General features: G+C 38.9%; 2 protein-coding genes across 2 annotated transcripts in view; one reads left to right on the top strand and one right to left on the bottom strand.

Annotated features, from left to right (window-relative positions):
- The first annotated feature begins 507 nt into the window (after positions 1-507).
- On the top strand, positions 508-12588 carry LOC139147443 (lysosomal protective protein-like). The gene is made up of 10 exons (XM_070718551.1): positions 508-768; positions 1502-1613; positions 2926-3063; positions 3552-3710; positions 4398-4489; positions 6346-6430; positions 7088-7255; positions 10326-10486; positions 11038-11197; positions 12067-12588. The coding sequence occupies exons 1-10, from the start codon at positions 584-586 to the stop codon at positions 12235-12237; spliced, it is 1431 nt and encodes a 476-aa protein (XP_070574652.1). The 5' UTR covers positions 508-583; the 3' UTR covers positions 12238-12588.
- Positions 12589-13986: 1398 nt separating this feature from the next.
- LOC139147445 (phosphorylase b kinase regulatory subunit beta-like) overlaps positions 13987-20549 on the bottom strand; it is a 31015-nt gene continuing 24452 nt past the window's right edge. The window contains 4 exon segments of the mRNA XM_070718553.1: positions 13987-15594; positions 16330-16404; positions 17225-17394; positions 17809-17968. Coding sequence (XP_070574654.1) covers positions 15391-15594; positions 16330-16404; positions 17225-17394; positions 17809-17968 — 609 coding nt within the window. The 3' untranslated portion in view covers positions 13987-15390.

The raw sequence follows: 20549 nt of genomic DNA on the forward strand, positions 1-20549 counted from the left end.
GGCAAGACACACAGAAATAACTAAAAAGTACACACCATATTCATAAAATAAAGCAATACTATTTGAGTTGTTCTGTTTATAGACACCATTTATATAAATAACACTTGTTAGGAAAGAATCCTGTCATTACAGCCAATTGCCATTTAAAAGTGTAGCAGGATTCGAGGATTTACAGTACAATACACTTTTACCGAAAAGTAACCACGTATGGAGCAACGTCCGTTTTTCTTTTTATTTGTTCCTTATTTGTAGATCATTCAACCAATAATTCTGTTGAAACCATCACACAATACAATTTTGGTGCATCGATTATTGAGAGCTATGCACATAGCAGCTGTCATCATCATTCGTAAAACTTTCGTCGGACTTGCAAATATGAAAATATGAAACAACTTGACAGACGAACAAACATCAACCGAAAATATAGAATCCCCCTGTGTCGATTTTTTTATTGGCCACGAGATAAAGGTTATCACTTCAATTGCAAAAGTCACATGATTGGCGTATGAGTGACAAGTTAAGAAGTGTGTGTGTGTCAACTTCCTATTTGGCTCTACCTGGAAGGACGATTACCTTAATCAACATGGTAACGAACAAATTATCGCCAGGAATTCTGAGCTTTGTTGTTTTTTGTGTAATTTTTATGATTTTTGTGGAGGCCGACAACCCAGACGAAATCAAATCACTTCCTGGTTTGAGCAAGCAGCCCACGTTCAAACAGTATTCTGGCTATCTCAACGCCACTGGTTCTAAACGGCTGCACTACTGGTAAGGCCGTGTTAATATATCACCTATTTAATAATATATTCGATAAGAGTACATATTCTTTGTATGGACTGCTACAATGGAGATAGCTGACAATGTTTTTGCCAGTAATTGATAGTCGCTTAAAAATGGGTAAAATATGAGTGCATTATACACTTGAAGTCAAGATCATGTTCAGATGTGTATTTTAAACCAATATTAAGAAGTCCTCCTCACATAATTTAAGTTCAAGTTCTGTGAATAACCTGTAGCTAGATTCCATACTTTGGTTACAAATGCACCACGTTTTCTCACCGAAATCAGGAAATAATGTTTGAAAGACCGCCTGGACTTTATTGATTATGTTGAAGTCGATTATATTGAACTGAACAAATATGCAATGAAAGATTTTGACTTCTGTGTTGCATTTTGTATACCTCCCGTGGGCGTTTATTTTGAGGTCATTTAAGGTCAGACGTTAGTAATGGTCGCATCACGTGAGGACGCTTTGATGATACAATAACTTAGAAGTATATATAGTTTCATATCATATACCGAACCATGACCATGACGACATATGCGAATATGTATATTTTACAAAATAACAATACTTCTTCAACATAACTGATTCGGGGAGACTTGCCCTACTATAAGGTCCGATCACTGCTTCCAAGCGTACAATTTTCAAAAATATAGGACGTATGTTGTTAATTCAGTAAATGTGATACGAAAACTTCGATTTCATTTTCGTCCGCAGGTTCGTAGAATCACAGAACAGCCCTAAAGACGACCCCGTAGTGTTATTGTTAAATGGCGGGCCAGGTTGTAGCTCGTTGGATGGATTCCTCTCTGAGTTAGGACCTTTTCATGTAAGGGGGATAAGCAAGTTCTTCAAAAACTCTATATCTTTGTCTTGTTTGTTTCCCTGTTGTCTTCCAAATTCAATAGAAAAACCTTCAGTTGACTACAGCATGTACAGATTGAAGCTAGAATTTGTTTGACTCGGAGGATTTGTAACGTGTACTTCAGTTTAATTTGAACTGCCCTCGCATGATAAGAGTACTTGATTGTTTGACCCTGACACTGAGGAAGGAAAACCTGAACTAAATCGAAAGTCAATTGAGATGACAACAAGCATTGATTTTCACTTTACAACACACAACAAACACACAACACCTAGACTCACAAACACATATAAATATATTTAAATAGCCATACATTTAATTTGATAATAGTCTTAAATGTGTTATTAATTTTCAGTAACTTCAGTGTCCAAATCTGTGCATAGAAATGATAGCTGAGGCGTAGAATAGAAAAATACTTAGGGATGGACCATTTGATATTGAGGGGGCGGAGGTCTGGAAGATTGATGAGGTGGCATTATTTTTTTAACCTGATCCAAAGTACATTTTTCACTTTCCCACCTTTTTTGTCAAGCCTTCTCTGGCGGATTTTTTTCATTCACATTTGCGAGGAAGCTTTTTTCCCGAAAATCTTCCAGATCCCCTAGGATATCAAATAGCCCACCCCTTAGTATAGAGACATCGTGTTAAATATTTATGTCGTACCATACTCTAGTTTTCATGACGAAAAGGAGTCTAATATAACGTAATAACAGCATCGAGACATTGTCAAACCATGAAGTGGATATTGCGGTATTTACACAAGTTGACGTCGTTGAGTCTTTACATCGACCAATATGTTGTTAAGGTAGTATGCGCCTCGAAAGTGAAAGACTTAAAATTTTGCTCAAACTTTCCTGAATGGAACTTTCTCTTACAAAATCAACAATAAAAATCGGGGGGGGGGGGGTCATCGTGCAAAGTTTGGAACTAGCAAAACAAATAACCCAACATTTTTTGACATTCGAAATTCAGAATGGCCGCCACTCCTGTGTTAACTCTATGTGGGAAATTAACTGAGACGGTGAAAGTTTTTATTTCTCCAAGCGCTTTAAAATGAGCCCCCACAATTGGTAGATCAGAAAAGAATTGTAGAAATTTGAGAGTCAGACTATCTGTCCCCGAAGCGCGTTCTACCTTAAGAAACTAGCCCGGCCCCGCTGACGATGGTCAACGGTATCATAACGAGGAAAATCCATATTTTACAGAGAACCAAAAACAGAACCTAGCGTATGACGTGGCAGTGATGCTCGTTTCATCTATGTGTCCTGTATTTTAGGTCAACGATGATGGCAAAACTCTTTACGTCAACGAATACAGCTGGAACAAAGTTGCCAATGTTCTCTTCCTGGAAGCTCCAGCTGGTGTTGGATTCTCTTATTCCGATGACAAAAATTATACTACATCGGATGATGAGGTAACCTTGATCGAAACGTTAATACCACGAATGACAGGGCACCTCCCATCGTGTGCACCGATGTTCAATCACAATATGTCTAAAAACTAACAATAAAATTAGTGTTATTCAAATGTATAACCGCTTATCCCTATCGCCCTTATGGCTTCTCTGATTGTATATTTTTACCACAGACTGTGCAATAATTTCTGATTTAAGTTAAATTAGAAATGCGATATTTTATGGACTTTGGCTGGCAGGTTCATGATTGTGTACTTCTCTTTTCGTAGCTGACCGTAGTCTCTATAAAATGCAAAAGTTTTATATTAAACCAACTGCTCTATAATTGACTAAGTCTAGCACAATCAGAGTTAACTTCTAACGGTTCCTCTTTGCGTAGCTCAAATACAAGAAAAAGTACCTGGCGACGGGCTATAAATTGCACATTAGGGTTTATTATTATTATTATTATTATTATTATTATTATTATTATTATTATATCTCTATAGACATCGCTGAACAATTATGTAGCCCTGCAGTCGTTCTTCAAGAAATTTCCGGAGTTCGCCAACAACTCATTTTACATCACTGGCGAAAGCTACGGAGGGATTTACGTACCAACGTTGTCTGTCCGGGTCATGGAGGGAAATGCAACGATCAACTTGAAGGTGTGTGTTTTTTATGATTTATATCTGTACGTAGACAGGGACTTACATGGGCAATTTTAATACTACCTGCAGTTCTTGATGTCACAGAAAACTAAGTGAAGGACCTCGAATTTAAGCCATTCGAAAGCTAGGCAAAATGCTTGATATGCGTTCAGTACATTTACGTATATTGACGTATATGGAACACCTGGTATGTATATACATATTGTCGTATATCAAGCATTTTGCCAAGTAAAATTACTGGCTCCCGCAAAGCTTTCACGTGATAATTTACGTGCAAAATGGGTACGAAGGTTACAATCAGTATGCTTTGGAGATGCACTAGACGTAAACCTAATAATTGATTCGAAAACAAAGAAAAAATGTGAAAAAGGAATGACCATTAACAAACAACACACAAACAAAGTCAAAACTTGTGAACATTACGTGACACGAGCAGTAGTTGTCAAATTTCATGACAGATGTAGGTCAGTCACTAAGGATTAACTGGGGACTGGGGGACATTAAAAATATTAAGTAGGCCTATGAGTTAAATTGGAAGTTAAGGTCACAAATGGAACAGTCTTCAAGAAGACATCCGCCACACTTTCTGTATGTTATTCCATTGCATGATTCTGGGAGAACTTTATGTTGGTAAAATTACCCACTGTACGTAAGTATCATAAGCTGCATTCTTTGCCTTTGTAGGGTTTTGCTATCGGCAATGGTCTCCTCAGCTGGGAACTCAACGACAATTCACTCGTATACTTCAGTTACTATCACGGCATCTTCGGAGACGAGTGAGTACACGCTTTAGAATTCGATCCCATAATCATAATCTCGTTCGATGCTTTGCTGGTTCAACAAAGACAAAATCAATCGCAAATTCAAGTTGGCACTTTTTTCACTGGACTGTTGCATCGGTATTTATGAGACATGGGCGCGAATGGTGATCTCTCTTTGATGTTTGAATACTTTTTGCATATCATATTATCTTATCATGATTTTATTGGTGCGACCATGTTATTCTATTCACCGAGAAATGGTAGTCGCAGCGATGCATCGACAAATAATTTCATCAATTCAGGTGCCTCCTTAAAAAGGCAGTCAATGTTATGATCTTTTTAGAAGTTTGATTCGGACACTATCTTTAATTAGTGAAATTAACACAATGACATTCGATGCAGAGGCCTATCCACAAAAATATATAGTAAAACATTTGGGAACTCGGGTTTGTATGTACTTGTCAAGATGCGCTTGCTTGAAATGGGTATATAGGATATACATTATCCGGCTATATGTTATGATTAGTCTTGTTGTACCGTTCAGTTTTTACGGCCGGGGGGGGCCGGCAAAATCCAGGGGGGGGGGTTCATCAAAATTTTGGAATCCGCAAAGGGGGGGGTCATCGCTTTTTCACTGGTAGGAAAGGGGGGGTCACCACATTTTCAAAAACATAATACCAACAATAAAGTTCACTTTATGCCATTGCCATGATCGACCCTCTTTACCGGCGGGCCGCCTTCGGCGGCCCACTACAATAAATATACATTATGTATTACCCATGACCCTCTTAACGGGCAGACGCCTTTGGCGGCCTACTCCAATAAGGTTTACTTCATGCAATGGCCATGATCGACCCTCTTTACGGCGGGCCGCCTCTGGCGGCCCACTCCAATAATTGACTTTATGTAATACCCCACGGCAATCTTAATGGCCGTGCGCCTTCAGCGGCCCTGTCCAGTAAAGTCTACTTTATGCAATAGCCATGATCGACCCTCTTTACTGGCGGGCCACCTTTTGTGGCCCACTAGAATAAAGTTGACTTTACGTAATGGCCCATGACCCTCTTAACCGGAGGGCTGCCTTTGGCGAACCACTCCAATAAAGTTCACTTTATACAATGTCCATGGACATGAGTTGTCTATGGAAATGAAGTTAAAAATTGCCTTACAGTCGTCCTAATTAACAGACGTTTCAATGGATGTGGCTGAGAAGTTTGTGCACTGGCATCTCTGCTACACGAATAAAGTGCGCTGCGCACCGGAGTTCAAATCCAAACCATGCGGGTAATTTGACATATGGGTTTAGTTTATTTTTAAGCGGGGGGGGGGGGGTCATCAATTTTTTTAGTCTGACAAAGGGGGGGTCATCTTTTTTTCACGAAAAATGCAGGGGGGGTCTATATTTTTTTGAACACCGGCGACAAGATTTTGCCGCCCCCCCCCCAGCCGTAAAAACTGAACGCTCCCTTAGTCTTGTTGTAAATAGGTTTGCATTGACGATGGATGTGGCATGACTTTATGTGAAACTTACACACGAATATCACTGTGACAGGGGTTACCTTTGATGACGTCATGACACGATGACGTCATTAGGTTTTCATTCTATATTTATGTATCAGTAGCCTATATCATCAAGTCAAGTATCATCATCAGCAATGTTTTTTTAAAACTCTTCAGTGTCAATATGATCAAATTAAAAAAATATTATCTTATCTGTATTAACCAGTACAAAGGTAACACTGTGCACTTTGATGAAAGTATTGAGCCTAAGTTACGCTCGGTAAAATGTTGCGCTTCACGCTTTTTCGTAATATCGACACAGAAGTAATGATGGTATTTTGATAATTGTCACTTTATATTTTTTTAATAAGTCTGTGGGCGGACTTGAATAACTACTGTTGCAGCAAAGGAGTATGTAATTTCCATGACAACACGGATCCAAACTGTCGCATTGCGGTGAGTATATCGGGTCAATAAATGCAAATATTCCCTGATAGCAGTATAACCAAGGAGAAACTGTCAACGAATAATCTAGCTCTGCAGCAGAAAGATCCGCAAGCGAAGGTACAAGATAATGTAGACACCTCTTCAACCCCCAGTTAAGATGTTTTAGAAAAGGAAAACAAACAAACAAACAAGCAATCCTTACCAAAAGTATCAAATAGTCTTTTTTCTCTATAAACGTGTTTAACTATTTGTCTGTTAAAATAGGCGAGAGAATGAGTGGTTTTTATATTATTTATTCATAAGAAGTAATTGAAGCTGTGAACCTCGCCATATTTCTGACAAGTAAGGAATAGACCATTACATCAGTAGATGGGTTGGTTAGAGCATAGACAGTAGAATAAACACCTACTGTCTATGGTTAGAGTAAGGACATGCAACGTTTTCCCTTTTGAAGATTTTTAAATTTTCTGAGTTGGCATCACATGGCACGCTTTTCCCTAGACTTCTTTCAGTTTTGAGTGAAGCGAACATTTTTTCCATGGTACGCAGCAATGCTTTCGGGTTTTTTTTACAACTTTTTCAACAGCTTTTTCTCCGGTCGTGACCACCCCTCCTGAAACTTCATGGTTGATCCCTCATATCTTGCAACTTAATGTACTCTTTCAGATGGATCAAGTAAATCATATCATCAACGATATCGGTTTGAATAGATATGCACTGTACATGGACTGTGCAGGGGGTATCCCACCGCACGCAACGAGATACTTGCGGGACATGAAGAATGTGTTCCGTTTCTACAAATTCGATCCACCAAAACTACGACCGACGAAAAAGGTAACACAAATTGAGTTTGATTACAGATAGGGTATCAGAAAATTAGTGTTTAGTCCTGACACAATAAATGTAAGATATTTGGTGTTTTTATGTTTGTTTGTTGTCGTGGCTAGGTGTTTTTATGTTTGTTATTATTCGTTGTTGTCGTGGCCAGCACATGTAAAATAACGTTAAAATTTTTACTGGCTGTCTTTTAGACTTGCTCCAAGTCTGTGGGCATTTAAAATCAAAATAGAATAAATTGAAGGAATGAACTTCAGCAGCCTGTCCCGCTAAGTGGTTGGCTGTTGCGTAGATCGTCGGGTGTATGACTTGGCTTGGCCAGCCAGTTACTGCTGCCGAGAAAAGCCAGGCGATTGGGGGCCAGCTTAGCCATCTGTGTCACTTGTCGTTCGTATCTATATTAAGGGACCGTCCAGTTTTTACGGCGCGGGGGGGGCAAAATCAAGTGGGGGGGGTGTCATCGTAATTTTGGAATCCGCGATTGGGGGGGGTGTCATCGCTTTTTCACTGGTAGGAAAGGGGGGGGGGTCACCACATTTTCAAAAACATAATACCTACAATAAAGTTCACTTTATGGCATGGCCATGATCGATCCTCTTTACCGGCGGGCCGCCTTCGGTGGCCATGATCGACCCTCTTTACCGGCGGGCCACCTTTTGTTGCCCACTAGAATAAAGTTGACTTTATGTAATGGCCCATGACCCTCTTAACCGGATGGCTGCCTTTGGCGAACCACTCCAATAATAGTTTACCTCATACAATGTCCATGGACATAATTTTTTCATGGAAATCGTAATTTTGGAATCCGCGATTGGGGGGGGGTGTCATCGCTTTCTCACTGGTAGGAAAGGGGGGGTCACCACATTTTCAAAAACATAATACCTACAATAAAGTTCACTTTATGCCATGGCCATGATCGATCCTCTTTACCGGCGGGCCGCCTTCGGTGGCCCACTACAATAAATTGACTTTATGTATTACCCATGACCCTCTTAACGGGCAGAGGCCTTTGGCAGCCCACTCCAATTAGGTTTACTTCGTGCAATGGCCGTGATCGGGCCGCCTTCGGCGGCCCACTACAATAAATTGACTTTATGTTATAGCCCATGACCATCTTAACGGCCGGACGCCTTCAGCGGCCCTGTCCAGTAAAGTTTACTTTATGCAATGGGCCATGATCGACCCTCTTTACCGGCGGGCCACCTTTGGTTGCCCACTAGAATAAAGTTGACTTTATGTAATGGCCCATGACCCTCTTAACCGGATGGCTGCCTTTGGCGAACCACTCCAATAAAGTTTACCTCATACAATGTCCATGGACATAATTTGTTCATGGAAATGAAGTTAAAAATTGCCTTACAGTCGTCCTAATTAACAGACGTTTGCATGGATGTGGCTGAGAAGTTTGTGCACTGGCATCTCTGCTACACGAATAAAGTGCGCCGCGTACCGGAGTTCAAATCCAAACTGTACGGGTAAATTTGACCCATGGGTTTTGGTTATTTTTCAGCGGGGGGGGGGGGGGGGGTCATCAATTTTTTTCATCTGACAAAGGGGGGGGTCATCTTTTTTTCACGAAAAATGCAGGGGTCTATATTTTTTTGAACACCAGCGACAAGATTTTGCCACCCCCCCTCCCGGCCGTAAAAACTGAACGGTCCCTAAAGTTACACTCTTAACAGTCTCCCTGTTTCCCCGATACACCCTGTCCATGCCTTGTGTGTACACAAGGTAGCTAGAATTATAAGGATGGTGTGTGTAGGGAGGTCACAATATTTTCACCGAGGTAATGTCAAGGAACTAGAGGGTCAGTTTTTTAACTTTAACGTTCTTGCACATGTATAATAAAAACAATATGAAATACAACCATTTTCAGTAATAGAGCGCGAAGCCACTGCAGTGAACTGCAATAAAACTGCTTACACTTACTAGTTTCAGCTGTAGCCGTAGCCACTTTGGTGTTGAACAAGGCTTCTTGATACAGACTAAAAGTCTGCTTGTACAAAGGCAAAACTAGCTCTGTCTGAGGCTCGAGTTGTAAATGAGAGTTTACGATTGGCACCCTGTGTTCAAGATTAAGATACAATGTAACATTACCATGCACAAATCTTTTTTATTTCAATTTCCCCAGACAAACTGTCTGCATGGGAAATACAATGTTGTCGACTTTGCCAGCTGGCTACAGCTGAAACTAATTAGTGTGATCAGTTTTATTGCAGTTCACTGCAGTGGCTTCGCGCTCTATTACTGAAAATGGTTGTAATGAATATAAACAACAACAACAATAAAAACAACAGAGTCCCCTAATTTTATTTTGTCAGTTACCAAGAGATACGATGTGCTTAGCTGCAATAATTGTAGCCTTGGCTGGCCGTGGGCTTGTGCTTCTGTCGTGCGCTTTAGGGCAGGGCTAGGGCAAGGCGCGAGCCGCACGACAGAAGCACAAGCCCCATGGCCAACCAAGGCTACAATTGTTGCAGCTAATGATGTGTGAGCTCCATCCGTTTGGGTCCGACTAATGACACTGATGTCACGATATGGTCACAAATCGTGTCGACACAAAGGTTACGCTCATAATGAGAAAAAAGATATTAACCACGACACATTTTACCACGTGCACATCAAGGCGGTTAACACACGGACATTTCCCACATACCAGCTGGGACTGAGGTTAGGGCTATTAGGGGATGGGTTTAAGCACAGGCCCTCGGGAAGCAAGGAGCGTTTCTCTCGATGGTGTATGTATGAAGTGTACCGATAATGAATTGTCGAGGGGGATGTTGGGTTGGGAGTTAACTGTCCGCCAATCCATGTCACAAGTGATATAATTGTAAATTGTGATGGAGCATATGTAATTACTAGGAACCGCGTGACGCTGAATACGTTTTGGGTTTTAATACGTTAGAACCAAAACATTGTGAGTTTTGGTGATCTTATAGAATTATTCTGACAGAGAATTTTCTCATGTAACCGGGTTCTGATTCATGACAAGGGAATTATTTCAAATCGGCGAATTTTCGCCTTTCTATCTGACAACAATTATCCTTCCTTTAAAATCATCTCTCAGGTAAACGTCACAGGACTTCCTACAGTCAACTCTGGTAAGAACGGCCTGAAAAGCGTTCCTCCGTGTCTTAACGCAAGTGCAGCTACTTCGTATCTGAATATACCTGATGTCAGAAAAGCGCTGCATATACCAGAAAATTTACCATCTTGGGAGATGTGTAGGTACGATATGGTTAACTCAGACGGAGTGATTATTTTTGTTATATGGTCTTTTAAATTTGCCTTTCGCACTAACAGGTCAGTCGACAACGATGATGACGTTCCATCAGCGGTAACTTTTGATGTTAAGCCGGCGTTTTTTGTTCTGTCTATTTGGTAGAGTTCTTTAATCCACTCCCAAAATCGTGTCGAAATGCATTGTGTTCAGCCTGTTAACTCATTCTCAACGTGTGCTTAAAAATATCAAACGTTTTTGATGGCAACTACATTTCATTCCGGACCAGAATCCGTTTGACTATAACAATACTGCATATTGTACACACTGGGCTACTTAGCAAGGCTAATAATTTTTATTTCAACACATCTTCGTCAAAAGTAAAAATTCCAAACGAGCGTAACATGTACATATTATACCTTGAACCGTCATTACGTGTAATGTCTGTATCTTCTTTCCCGCAATTATTATCTGAACACGATTGGTAATCTTCTGGACTGACGAATGCGAATAGGGCGCATATTCTCAAACAAACAACTTGATCATTCTATCTTCTCAGTGACGAGGTCGGTAATAACTACCAAATAATCTACAGATCTATGTACGACCAATTCAAAACCCTTCTGACGCAGTACAGAGGCATGGTATACAACGGAGACACCGATATGGCGTGCAACTTCCTCGGCGACCAGTGGTTTGTGGAATCTCTGAAACTCAATGTAAGATAATTATATTGACAAGTGTTACTTATTATTTCATTTAAGGTTAAATGCGCCTCGGGGCAGATATTCGAACTCCCGAACTATTACAATTCTTTCCTGATATACCACTTGTGGGGGCTGATTTTAAAGCTCTCAGAGTAAGAAAAAATTTCACCGCCTTACTTTTCCGAAAATCGAAAATTTTACTTTTCTCCTTAGAGTAAACACAGAGATGGCGGCCATTTTGAATGTCAAATATCGGTAAATGTCAGGTAATTTGTTTCTCTAGCACTAACATTTGCACGGTGACCCAAAGTTTTATCCTTGATTTGGTGACCGACTGGTTTGAAATTTCAATGAGGAAAGTTTGAGCAAAAGTTTGTCTTTCGCTTTCGAGGCGCATACTACCTTAAAGCAAAGTCTGCAATGATTACATTCTGTTTAGTTTACCGTAACGGTTGCTGATTTAAAGTAAGCGAAGAGAATTGACTCCGTCATGGTTTTGCTGCAATAGCAGACTGAAAATTATTAAGAACAGTACCGATGAAGACGAAGATAAAAGATTGGATTTATTGCATGCATATTATCATATTTACTTTTAGCAAAACCTAAATATCTAATCATCCAGATGTGCTCTTAGAAGTCAAACTTTGGAACGCTTACAGATATATGAGTTAACTGTATGTTTTCTGAAAGAAATACAGACTTACTGTAGAAGCACATTTAGGCACAGAGCCAGGAGAGACGAATAAAGCCGCAGCCATACTATGTGTACTGGTTGGATGATACGTGTCGGATACAAATCACGGAATGTGTTATCGCCCATTTAATACAGCCTGATTAGATTTTTTCTTTGACTTTATCGCCATCTTTTTCTTTTTCTTCAGGAGACACAAAAACGACAGCAGTGGATTTATAACAACCAAGTGGCTGGATTTTATCACAAATTTGACCGTCTGACTTACGTGACCGTGAAGGGCGCAGGTCACATGGTACCGCAGTGGAAACCTGGTCAGTCGCTACTGATGTTCGAGAACTTTCTCAACGGTACAATGTAGTGTACTTGTCGGACAGTAAGACACGTTATCTTAATTGGAGGACTGATTGGCTAGCCATTACCTGTCATGAGAATACATTATCCTGTCAGAATAGCACATGATATTCCAAATGCTTAAGAAAATGATATCTTGGGGAAGCAAACATTTCTGCGAGGTGTTTATAATTCGGCCCAATCCTGTCATTTTTTTAGTATTTTAATGAAATGCCAGAGTTTTGTATAGATCTTTTGTGCATTAGTATTCTTCAAACACTGTCCTAACTTGGCAATGAACTTTGAATGGTGTGATTTTTTAAATATTAATTTCAGAGCGGAACAATTTTTGACAGTAAAACTGATGTAAAGTGTAAGGTAATTTTTGTGTGGTTTAGAATTAAGATGTACATGCTTTCATGTTTTGCTTTTGAAAGAGGCTGAGTATTAATTACTATGTCATATATATATATATATATATATATATATATATATATATATATATATATATATATATACATGTATATATATATATATATATATATATATATATACATGTGCAAATTTAATAAACATGCAAATTTAATGATATATATGCAACTTTAATAATATCTGCAAATATGCAAATTAATGAGCAAGGTAAGTGTAAATGTAACTGGAAGTTGTTTTGTTGTCAACGACTACTCCTTGACTCATTGACATCCAGTCCAATATCTATGCTATGATGGCCAAGAAGTGGTGCAATGTAGTATCTGGTATGAAAAGTGTGACTGACCTGAAATACACAGCTTGAAGGGAGGGGGTAGTCGAGAAAGCGCTCAAAGGTCATGTGGGATACAGAGTTAAGGTAGTATGCGCCTCGAAAATGAACGACTTTTAAACTTTTGCTGACTTTCCTCAAGCAACCCTTCAACCACTCTCTTTCAAAATCAAGAAGAAAAGTTGGGGATCACTGTGTAAAGTTGGTACTAGAAAATAATTTACCCAATATTAACCAATATTTGATATCCAAAAATACTCAATAAGCTTCAAAATGAATTCGCACAAGTGGTAGGCCAAAAGAATAGTGTAAAAATTTGAGTCTGAATATCTGTTCCAGCGGCGCATTCTACCTTAAGCTTTTTTTTCATGTCTCTACAAACTGTGCAATGTTAAATTTCACTTAAACTGATTTAGGTTTTCAACAATTACAAATTGAATCTTTTGTGCCATTGCCTTTCAAAATCAACCACTGTTCCTCAAGGTAATGTAGATATTTTTCAATCAATATGCCTATCCACCACAAAGCAGCGGTATACGGCAGTTCAACACACAAAGCTCACTGTGATTGGTGTGATGATCAAAACCCTCTGATTCAGTCTATTGTACATCTGTTACTTATTCAGAATGTTGATCCGTATCTTACCAAACATTTGTATAAATTGCTAATAAAAGATGAAATTAACAGACTGTATGAACCAAGTCATTTTTGTGAAATCAAGTGCATGAACTAGACAGCCTTGTACACAGCTGAAATAGAAGAGTTGTCCAAGGCAGTGAGAACAGACATATTGGCAAAGGAACTCATCATGGCTGGAGGAATACAAATCTTTTAGAATACTATCATTTGTACACTATCATTTGTACAATCTACAAAATACACAAGTTGCATACATATCAGACAACCCACAGGCATAAGCTTAACCCATTTCAGTTAGCTGCAAAATAAAACCTTTTATCATCTATATCAGAGGCATCAAACCTAACAGTGTACATACAGGCATACTAACACAATTAAAAGATTTTCATGCACTGATTTTATTACCCACCATTTGAATGGCATACAAATGTAACATAAAAAGCTGACTTGGCAAGAAACACACAGAAATAACTTAAAAAATACACACCATATTTACAAAATAAAACAATACTGTTTGAGTTGTTCTATATAGACACCATTTATATAGAATAATATTTGTTATGAAAGAACCCTGTCATGTTTTTTGGGGGGATGTACTGGGCGATACTTTGGTATTTACAGTAAACTGTTGTGAAAATGAATCTTGGCATGCAGGATTATTCAACTGTTTAAAAAAGCAGGGTAGTTATGTAAGGTCATCACAACAACCAATAATTATGCTTCAAATTTTGCGGCTGATCAGCCATACAAGTGGCAGCACTGCTGTAATTAACCACTGTTTGATACTGGGCATACAGCATGTATGATACTGAATAATTAATGCAACGTAGCTTCCCTCTCACATTTCACCAGTGTCTTTCACTTACAGTTTGCTTTTAATAGGTAGGCAACTGTCACTGGAAAAATTACCAACAGCGCCCTCGTGAGTTGCAAATAGTGTCAATAACTTACTAAATACTCACACAGACTGATTCTGCTTGAATGCGACTGATCTCCTACATTAAAATAGGAGTGGGAAAGTGCAGAAATAGTTTTAAGCAGGAAAGCATATGGCACATATCGTAACCTGACTGGCATTGTGACATCACAAGAAAGGTTTAGTATGTATCAGTACATAAATTTTGCTATCATAACTTTCCATGCACCAAGCCAGCCAGCACACCAGCACTGGTAGATACATTGATTGTTCAGTATCCACAAAAGGTAATCATATGCTAGATTAACTTACTATGAGTTGTAGTCTAAATATCTATCCCTGATCTTAAAACTAGAAAACACAAACCATGGCAAACGTAAACATGGGACAAAATCATGTCAGAGACGTTTTGACATCAACTGACATCAGTTATCACCAATGAAATCATATTACAGATCTGAGAACTAAGTTTCTGCTTGACATGATAAGAAACGTTAATTTCAAAAATCACTGATTCAAAACTTGTTATTTCAGTGCACAGTAATGTAACAACGTTCCTGCTGACTGGCATGATACCAGAGGTTCTTTTCTCACTGTATGATCACTTAAGACTCAGAGACAAAATTCCAAATATCAAATGATCGAAGCATACTCAGAGCTATGGCATTTTGTGGGATGGTGTTGACTGACATGTAAGAATCGTCTACAGATCTCATTTCCCCTTTCCCTATTGCCATATGGTATAATCCCACTGTCTTCAGTGGCATGGCAGGACCTTTTAAGGGGAAATGGTCAAAAATAGTGATCTTTAGTGGTACATGTAGTACCAAACAGTCTATAGAAGGAGTTCTCTCAACTTCTTTTTTTCACATAACACCACAGGAATCTGGAGAGTCCACTTGGACACCACCTTCCAGTAGTTTGTGAGTCACTGCCTTGGCCATGTAGCTTGCTGTTCCTCTCTTTGTGTACGGGGGTGACATGAAAAACGCCTGCATGTTGTCCTGTTTCTCCTGCTGCTCGTACTTGCTCATGTCTCGCTGGAAATCATCAAAGGCTTCGCGAAGCAACTACAGAGGAAAGAGTGAAGGGGTGAGTGCACACGTTGACAAAATTATTATTTTTCCACATACCGGTAGTGCCAAGATAACTTTTAACTTCCTCAGAAATATTTAAAATTTGCCAAAGAAGAAGGCACAATTTTTCCACACAATCTGACAACTATGATAACTTAATTAGCATAATTAGACATACAAGCAAATGCAGTTTTCGACCATAAAAATAGCTGTAACTTTGAAAATCAAAAGGTTGAAACTTGTAACATTAATGTACATATTTTCAAACTATAGATTTAGTAAACATGTCTTCGTCCAAGATCAACATAATTTATTACCGGTATATCAACTTAAAGACTATGCTAGGCAGAATCTCTTATAGCCCATATGTGTAACGTGGACCAATCCTTCTGTGTGTGCATATGCTCTTAGCAATGAAGCTTCAAGTAGCCAGGCTCTGTGAGCTGTTGTGGACAGCAAAGTCAAGTCATGTGACATAATGCCTAGCTTGCTCTATGGGCTTTACATCGTTGAGGTACCATCAGTGTAAGGCAGACAAATAAGGAACTGCTAAGTGAAGTGCATAAAATGTCCAAGCAATATGATAATTCAAGAAGTACGATTTACGGTATCAAATCCATTTTAACCTCATAATGTTGAGGACTGCTATGCACTGATTTGCCTAAGCACATAAAACTCATCTGCAACACAGGATGATAAAGCTATTGAGTGACAATGTATTTCACTTACTGCATCCATGTCCACACATTCATGGAACATCAGCTCTGGGTTTCTATTGAGGATAGTCGATACTACCACCAACAACTGATCGGAATTAGAGAAAAAAAAACAGAAACAAAGAAAGATGAGTGATTCATACAAAACAATAACAGAAATGTCATCACAACTCTAAAGAGACTAGCTGTTGAAAGTACATAAATAGCTTGTAGTGAACAGCAAAAATTACATTAATGTTACTCAAATGAGGGAAATTATTCATGTTTTTTCTAAGAATCAGATTTCTTGATTGAACAGTAGGTGCAAGAAGAGATCCAACTACCTATACATGAGACTAATAAATTTCCATGCCTCTACCGGACAGTGAATTGACAAAATCTCAGATTACAGTTGCAGATATGAAATTAGATCACTGTGTACAAGTTTAATATTCTACAAGTGTGTGATCAAAAGTACAAATACTTTAGAGAAAAATAATTGTACCGGCTGTGAAACTAGGTAAGACTGAATAATACTGGGCAAATGCTGAGCCATAGTACAATTCATCATCATCTTAGAGGGTATGCTTACAGTTATTCACCATTAAAGGCACCCTCAGACAACCATTCATTTCTACAATATGATGGAATTGGCCTGATGTTCTTCAGTATTGCCCCAAAAGTACAAATATGAAAATTTCACTACAATTTGAAAACACACAACTAAGGTTGTGCCTTGAAATATATTTGTCAAATTTCACAGCAATCAGACATGTGGTGTCAGAGAAGAAGATTTTTTGACCAAAAAAAGGAAAAATTGCCTCCAAAAACCTTCAGATTCCCGGTCTAAACAAAGTCCTCTGAATACACACGAATCCTGATTTTCACAGTCACTATGGCATAGTGAATGAAGAACTTATTGACTTTACCTCAACCATAATCTGTCTGTACTCTGGCTGTGAAATCCTTCCAAGCATGTCTTCCACCATCTTGGCAAAGTTCAATTCAGTCTTTGTCATGTCTGATATGGTGGGTTGCTGTGGTAGATGGTAGCCAGCTATCACCATCCCCTCCCTTGTTTTCTCTAAAATTTCCCACACTGCATGCAAAGAAATAAAACAAGTTTTTTATTGACATCTTCAGTGAAGTAAGGTCAGAGTAAATCATGCAGAAAGAAAATCCTACGGCCATAAATTATTCAGACTGTACACGTCCATTTTGGCTCAAAGTAACTCATTAGCATTCAGGCACAATACACTCAGCTTCAATAGTACTGGTCAAGAACTGATCTTTTCAAGTTAGGCATGAGACAAGCTTAACAAATATTCATATTTTTTGTGGAAACATGATATTTTTAAACTTTTATAATGTGTCTTTTATACATTTTCCTTGACTTGTGATCATGTGATATACTGGTTGAAAACATTCCACTTTGATACATTTGTGTTAGCAGAGCACTGGGAAATAACATATGCATGAAACCAGTCTGGAATTAATATGTATTAACAGAAACCTTTGTCATAGAATCCGGGTGGATTTCTGTTGAGGGCACCGTCCATCTGCCGGTTCTGAAGATAACTTCTGTCACAGTATGCACCATCTGTTGTGTCAGAACTCAGGACGCTGAATAGTAAATCCTTGACTTGAGTTGGTGACAAATCATGGACTGTGATCTACAAATATGAATGAGATTTTTCAGAAAACACTGCAAAGAATTTATCCTAAGCAATCCTTGGGAATGGAATGGAATGGAATTTAACATAGACACTTTTACAAAAATCTATCCCTAGACATTCTGTAGAATCTCTCCTAAAATACTTTCAAACACACTCGAGGCTTTTCATAGAATTAGTCCAAACATTTCTATAGGATTTTTCATGACAAAAGGAACAAACTTTATCAAAACAGTTATTTATCAAACATGTTTATTCTACCAGTACATAGTATATAATTGCACAACATGTATTCAATTTGACAAAATACGAATTTAGTTATCAGATATCTTGTTACTATTCTGTTACTTGTGGATTACATAAACAGCAAATCCCATCATTTATCCTGTCAAAATTACTCTATAAACTGAAAAAAATTTTCTGAGTAAATTCATGTAATATCTTGTAAGTAAACCAATGTGCTTGCATCTGTGTACATTTATGTGGTATAATGCCAAGTTTTCCCCTTATATCTACTTGACAGTGCATTTGTATCTGATTAACCCTATGCTTATTTAAAATGCTTTTTCCTCTGATTTTCACTGCTTAAAAGCTTGTATGGTTCTCTTCCTCCAAGGTTTTGAAACCCTGTCCATCAAAGTAGCATGAAATCAATGTCAGAAGGGAGGTATGTAATTGTCTCGAAACTGACATTGTACGAGCAGAAGTACTGGCTCGTACTTTCATATTACGAGTGACGTATGCAAGCTATAAGTCACACATGCCTTTTGACCTAATTTTTTTATGAATACGCCTAGGACTATGTTGTATTCCATGGATGAAAGATTTTTGTTTATGTGAAAGGATTTTACGACAAACGAACGCTTAGACACATTTTCTGTGTATATTCGAAACTCGGAAGTAGGAGCGGGTGTGAACTTCGTATGATTATTTTTTGGTCGTGAGAGCGGGTTCAGTGCAGTGCGGAGGAATACTTTTAGGCTTTGACTTTCGGACGAGTCTGTACGTACGGGTCAAGACTGGAGACGACGCGACACTCTGCCACGATGGTAGACTTTTTTGCAGACGTCGATTGTAACATTAAGCTGTTAAAGAAGAACCAAAGAAGAGGTTGCAATGTCCGAACATCAAGGAAGAGACCTCGATTGGTTGTAATGCACTTGAACCTACCGCCGTTGTATTAAAATCTTTTTTACTTTCTCGAATTCGAAAGTGCAATGATTTCACAGACATAAAACCTGCGTGGCTCGCGAGTCAGCTTATGACCTCGAAATAATCTGATCACCACATTATGTTAATCACAGTGTACAATGAATAATATGAAGGATTTTATGAGTTGGCGGGTGTTTTTGTGGCACCCGTGTGTACCTCATGTTGTACAGTCTATTTGAAAATGACCTCTACTCAACAATGATTTTAAAGACTAACATTTTTCTGACCTCGCATTCAACTTCAAGTTTTGAAAAAGCACATTATCGGAACCACACTATTATTGGTGTGTATTGTTGAGAATACGGCCCCGCCTATTGAATAATGGTATAGTCAGGTCACTGTGGGGTCAATATTCCTGTTTGTCATCGCGGAACTTGCAGAAGCCATACAAGATATCGATGCTCGATACTTCTATATTCAATTCGTTCGTTCGCGCTCCTGAACAACAAAAAAACATCACTCAAAACCAACTCATCACATTCCAAACTTACCTAGCTACACTCAGTTCGGTAGATAAGTTCCAGGCATCAGTCGTAGTATAAATGCTGACGTCGATTTGTCGACGTCAATGAAGTCGGCGTCGACGTAATAATGTATTTTTACAAATATATTTATTTATTTGGCGTTAATTAGAGGAAAATCACATCAGAGGGTAGATGACGTATATATTACAATATCCCGGGTAGGCTAAACTGGCCGTTTTGTTTATCGCTATTATTGCCTACTCCCACCGTACCGCCCATCGTCTGTAACTTGCACGCGATGTTTGCACACGAACGAACGCCCAATGCCAGTCACTCAGAGTCGTCGGTTTTCTTGCTACCCAAGTTGAAATATATGCAATTATGAATGTCATTTTTGAAAATTCACTAATGCATGCAATACCAATTACGATGAACCCACAGTTTATTGTTGTTGAGATTTTGTCAACAGTGTTATAAATATAGTGCTGCAAAGTCAGTAGTAGGGCCTACCCACGTGAAAGACGTTTTGAACTCGTTCCCGTAATTGCTATATTCAAGCTGAAATCAGTCAAGTCGTTACGTGTTTATTTCGCATATTTGCTATATTTCAGCACCCGTACTCAGAACCCCTCTTTGACATTCTGTTTGGCATGTTTCTACGTTCATTTCGAATCCTATTTTGTCTTTTTTTTTCAACGCTCAGTTCGACGCTGTTTTTGTTTTTCCACGCTCAGCTTGACGCTCACTTTGTCGATTTTGGGACCTGCATTACGTCACTCGTACTTTGAAAGTACGGCACATTACGTCACTCGTACTTCGCTCGTACGAGCTCGTAGGTCTGCTCGTAGTTCGTCCGTTTTGAGACGATTAGATAAATGCAGAAGGGCGTTGAAATCAATGTTGGT

The sequence above is a fragment of the Ptychodera flava genome, chromosome 13, assembly GCF_041260155.1.
Source record: "Ptychodera flava strain L36383 chromosome 13, AS_Pfla_20210202, whole genome shotgun sequence".
Lineage (NCBI taxonomy): Eukaryota > Metazoa > Hemichordata > Enteropneusta > Ptychoderidae > Ptychodera > Ptychodera flava.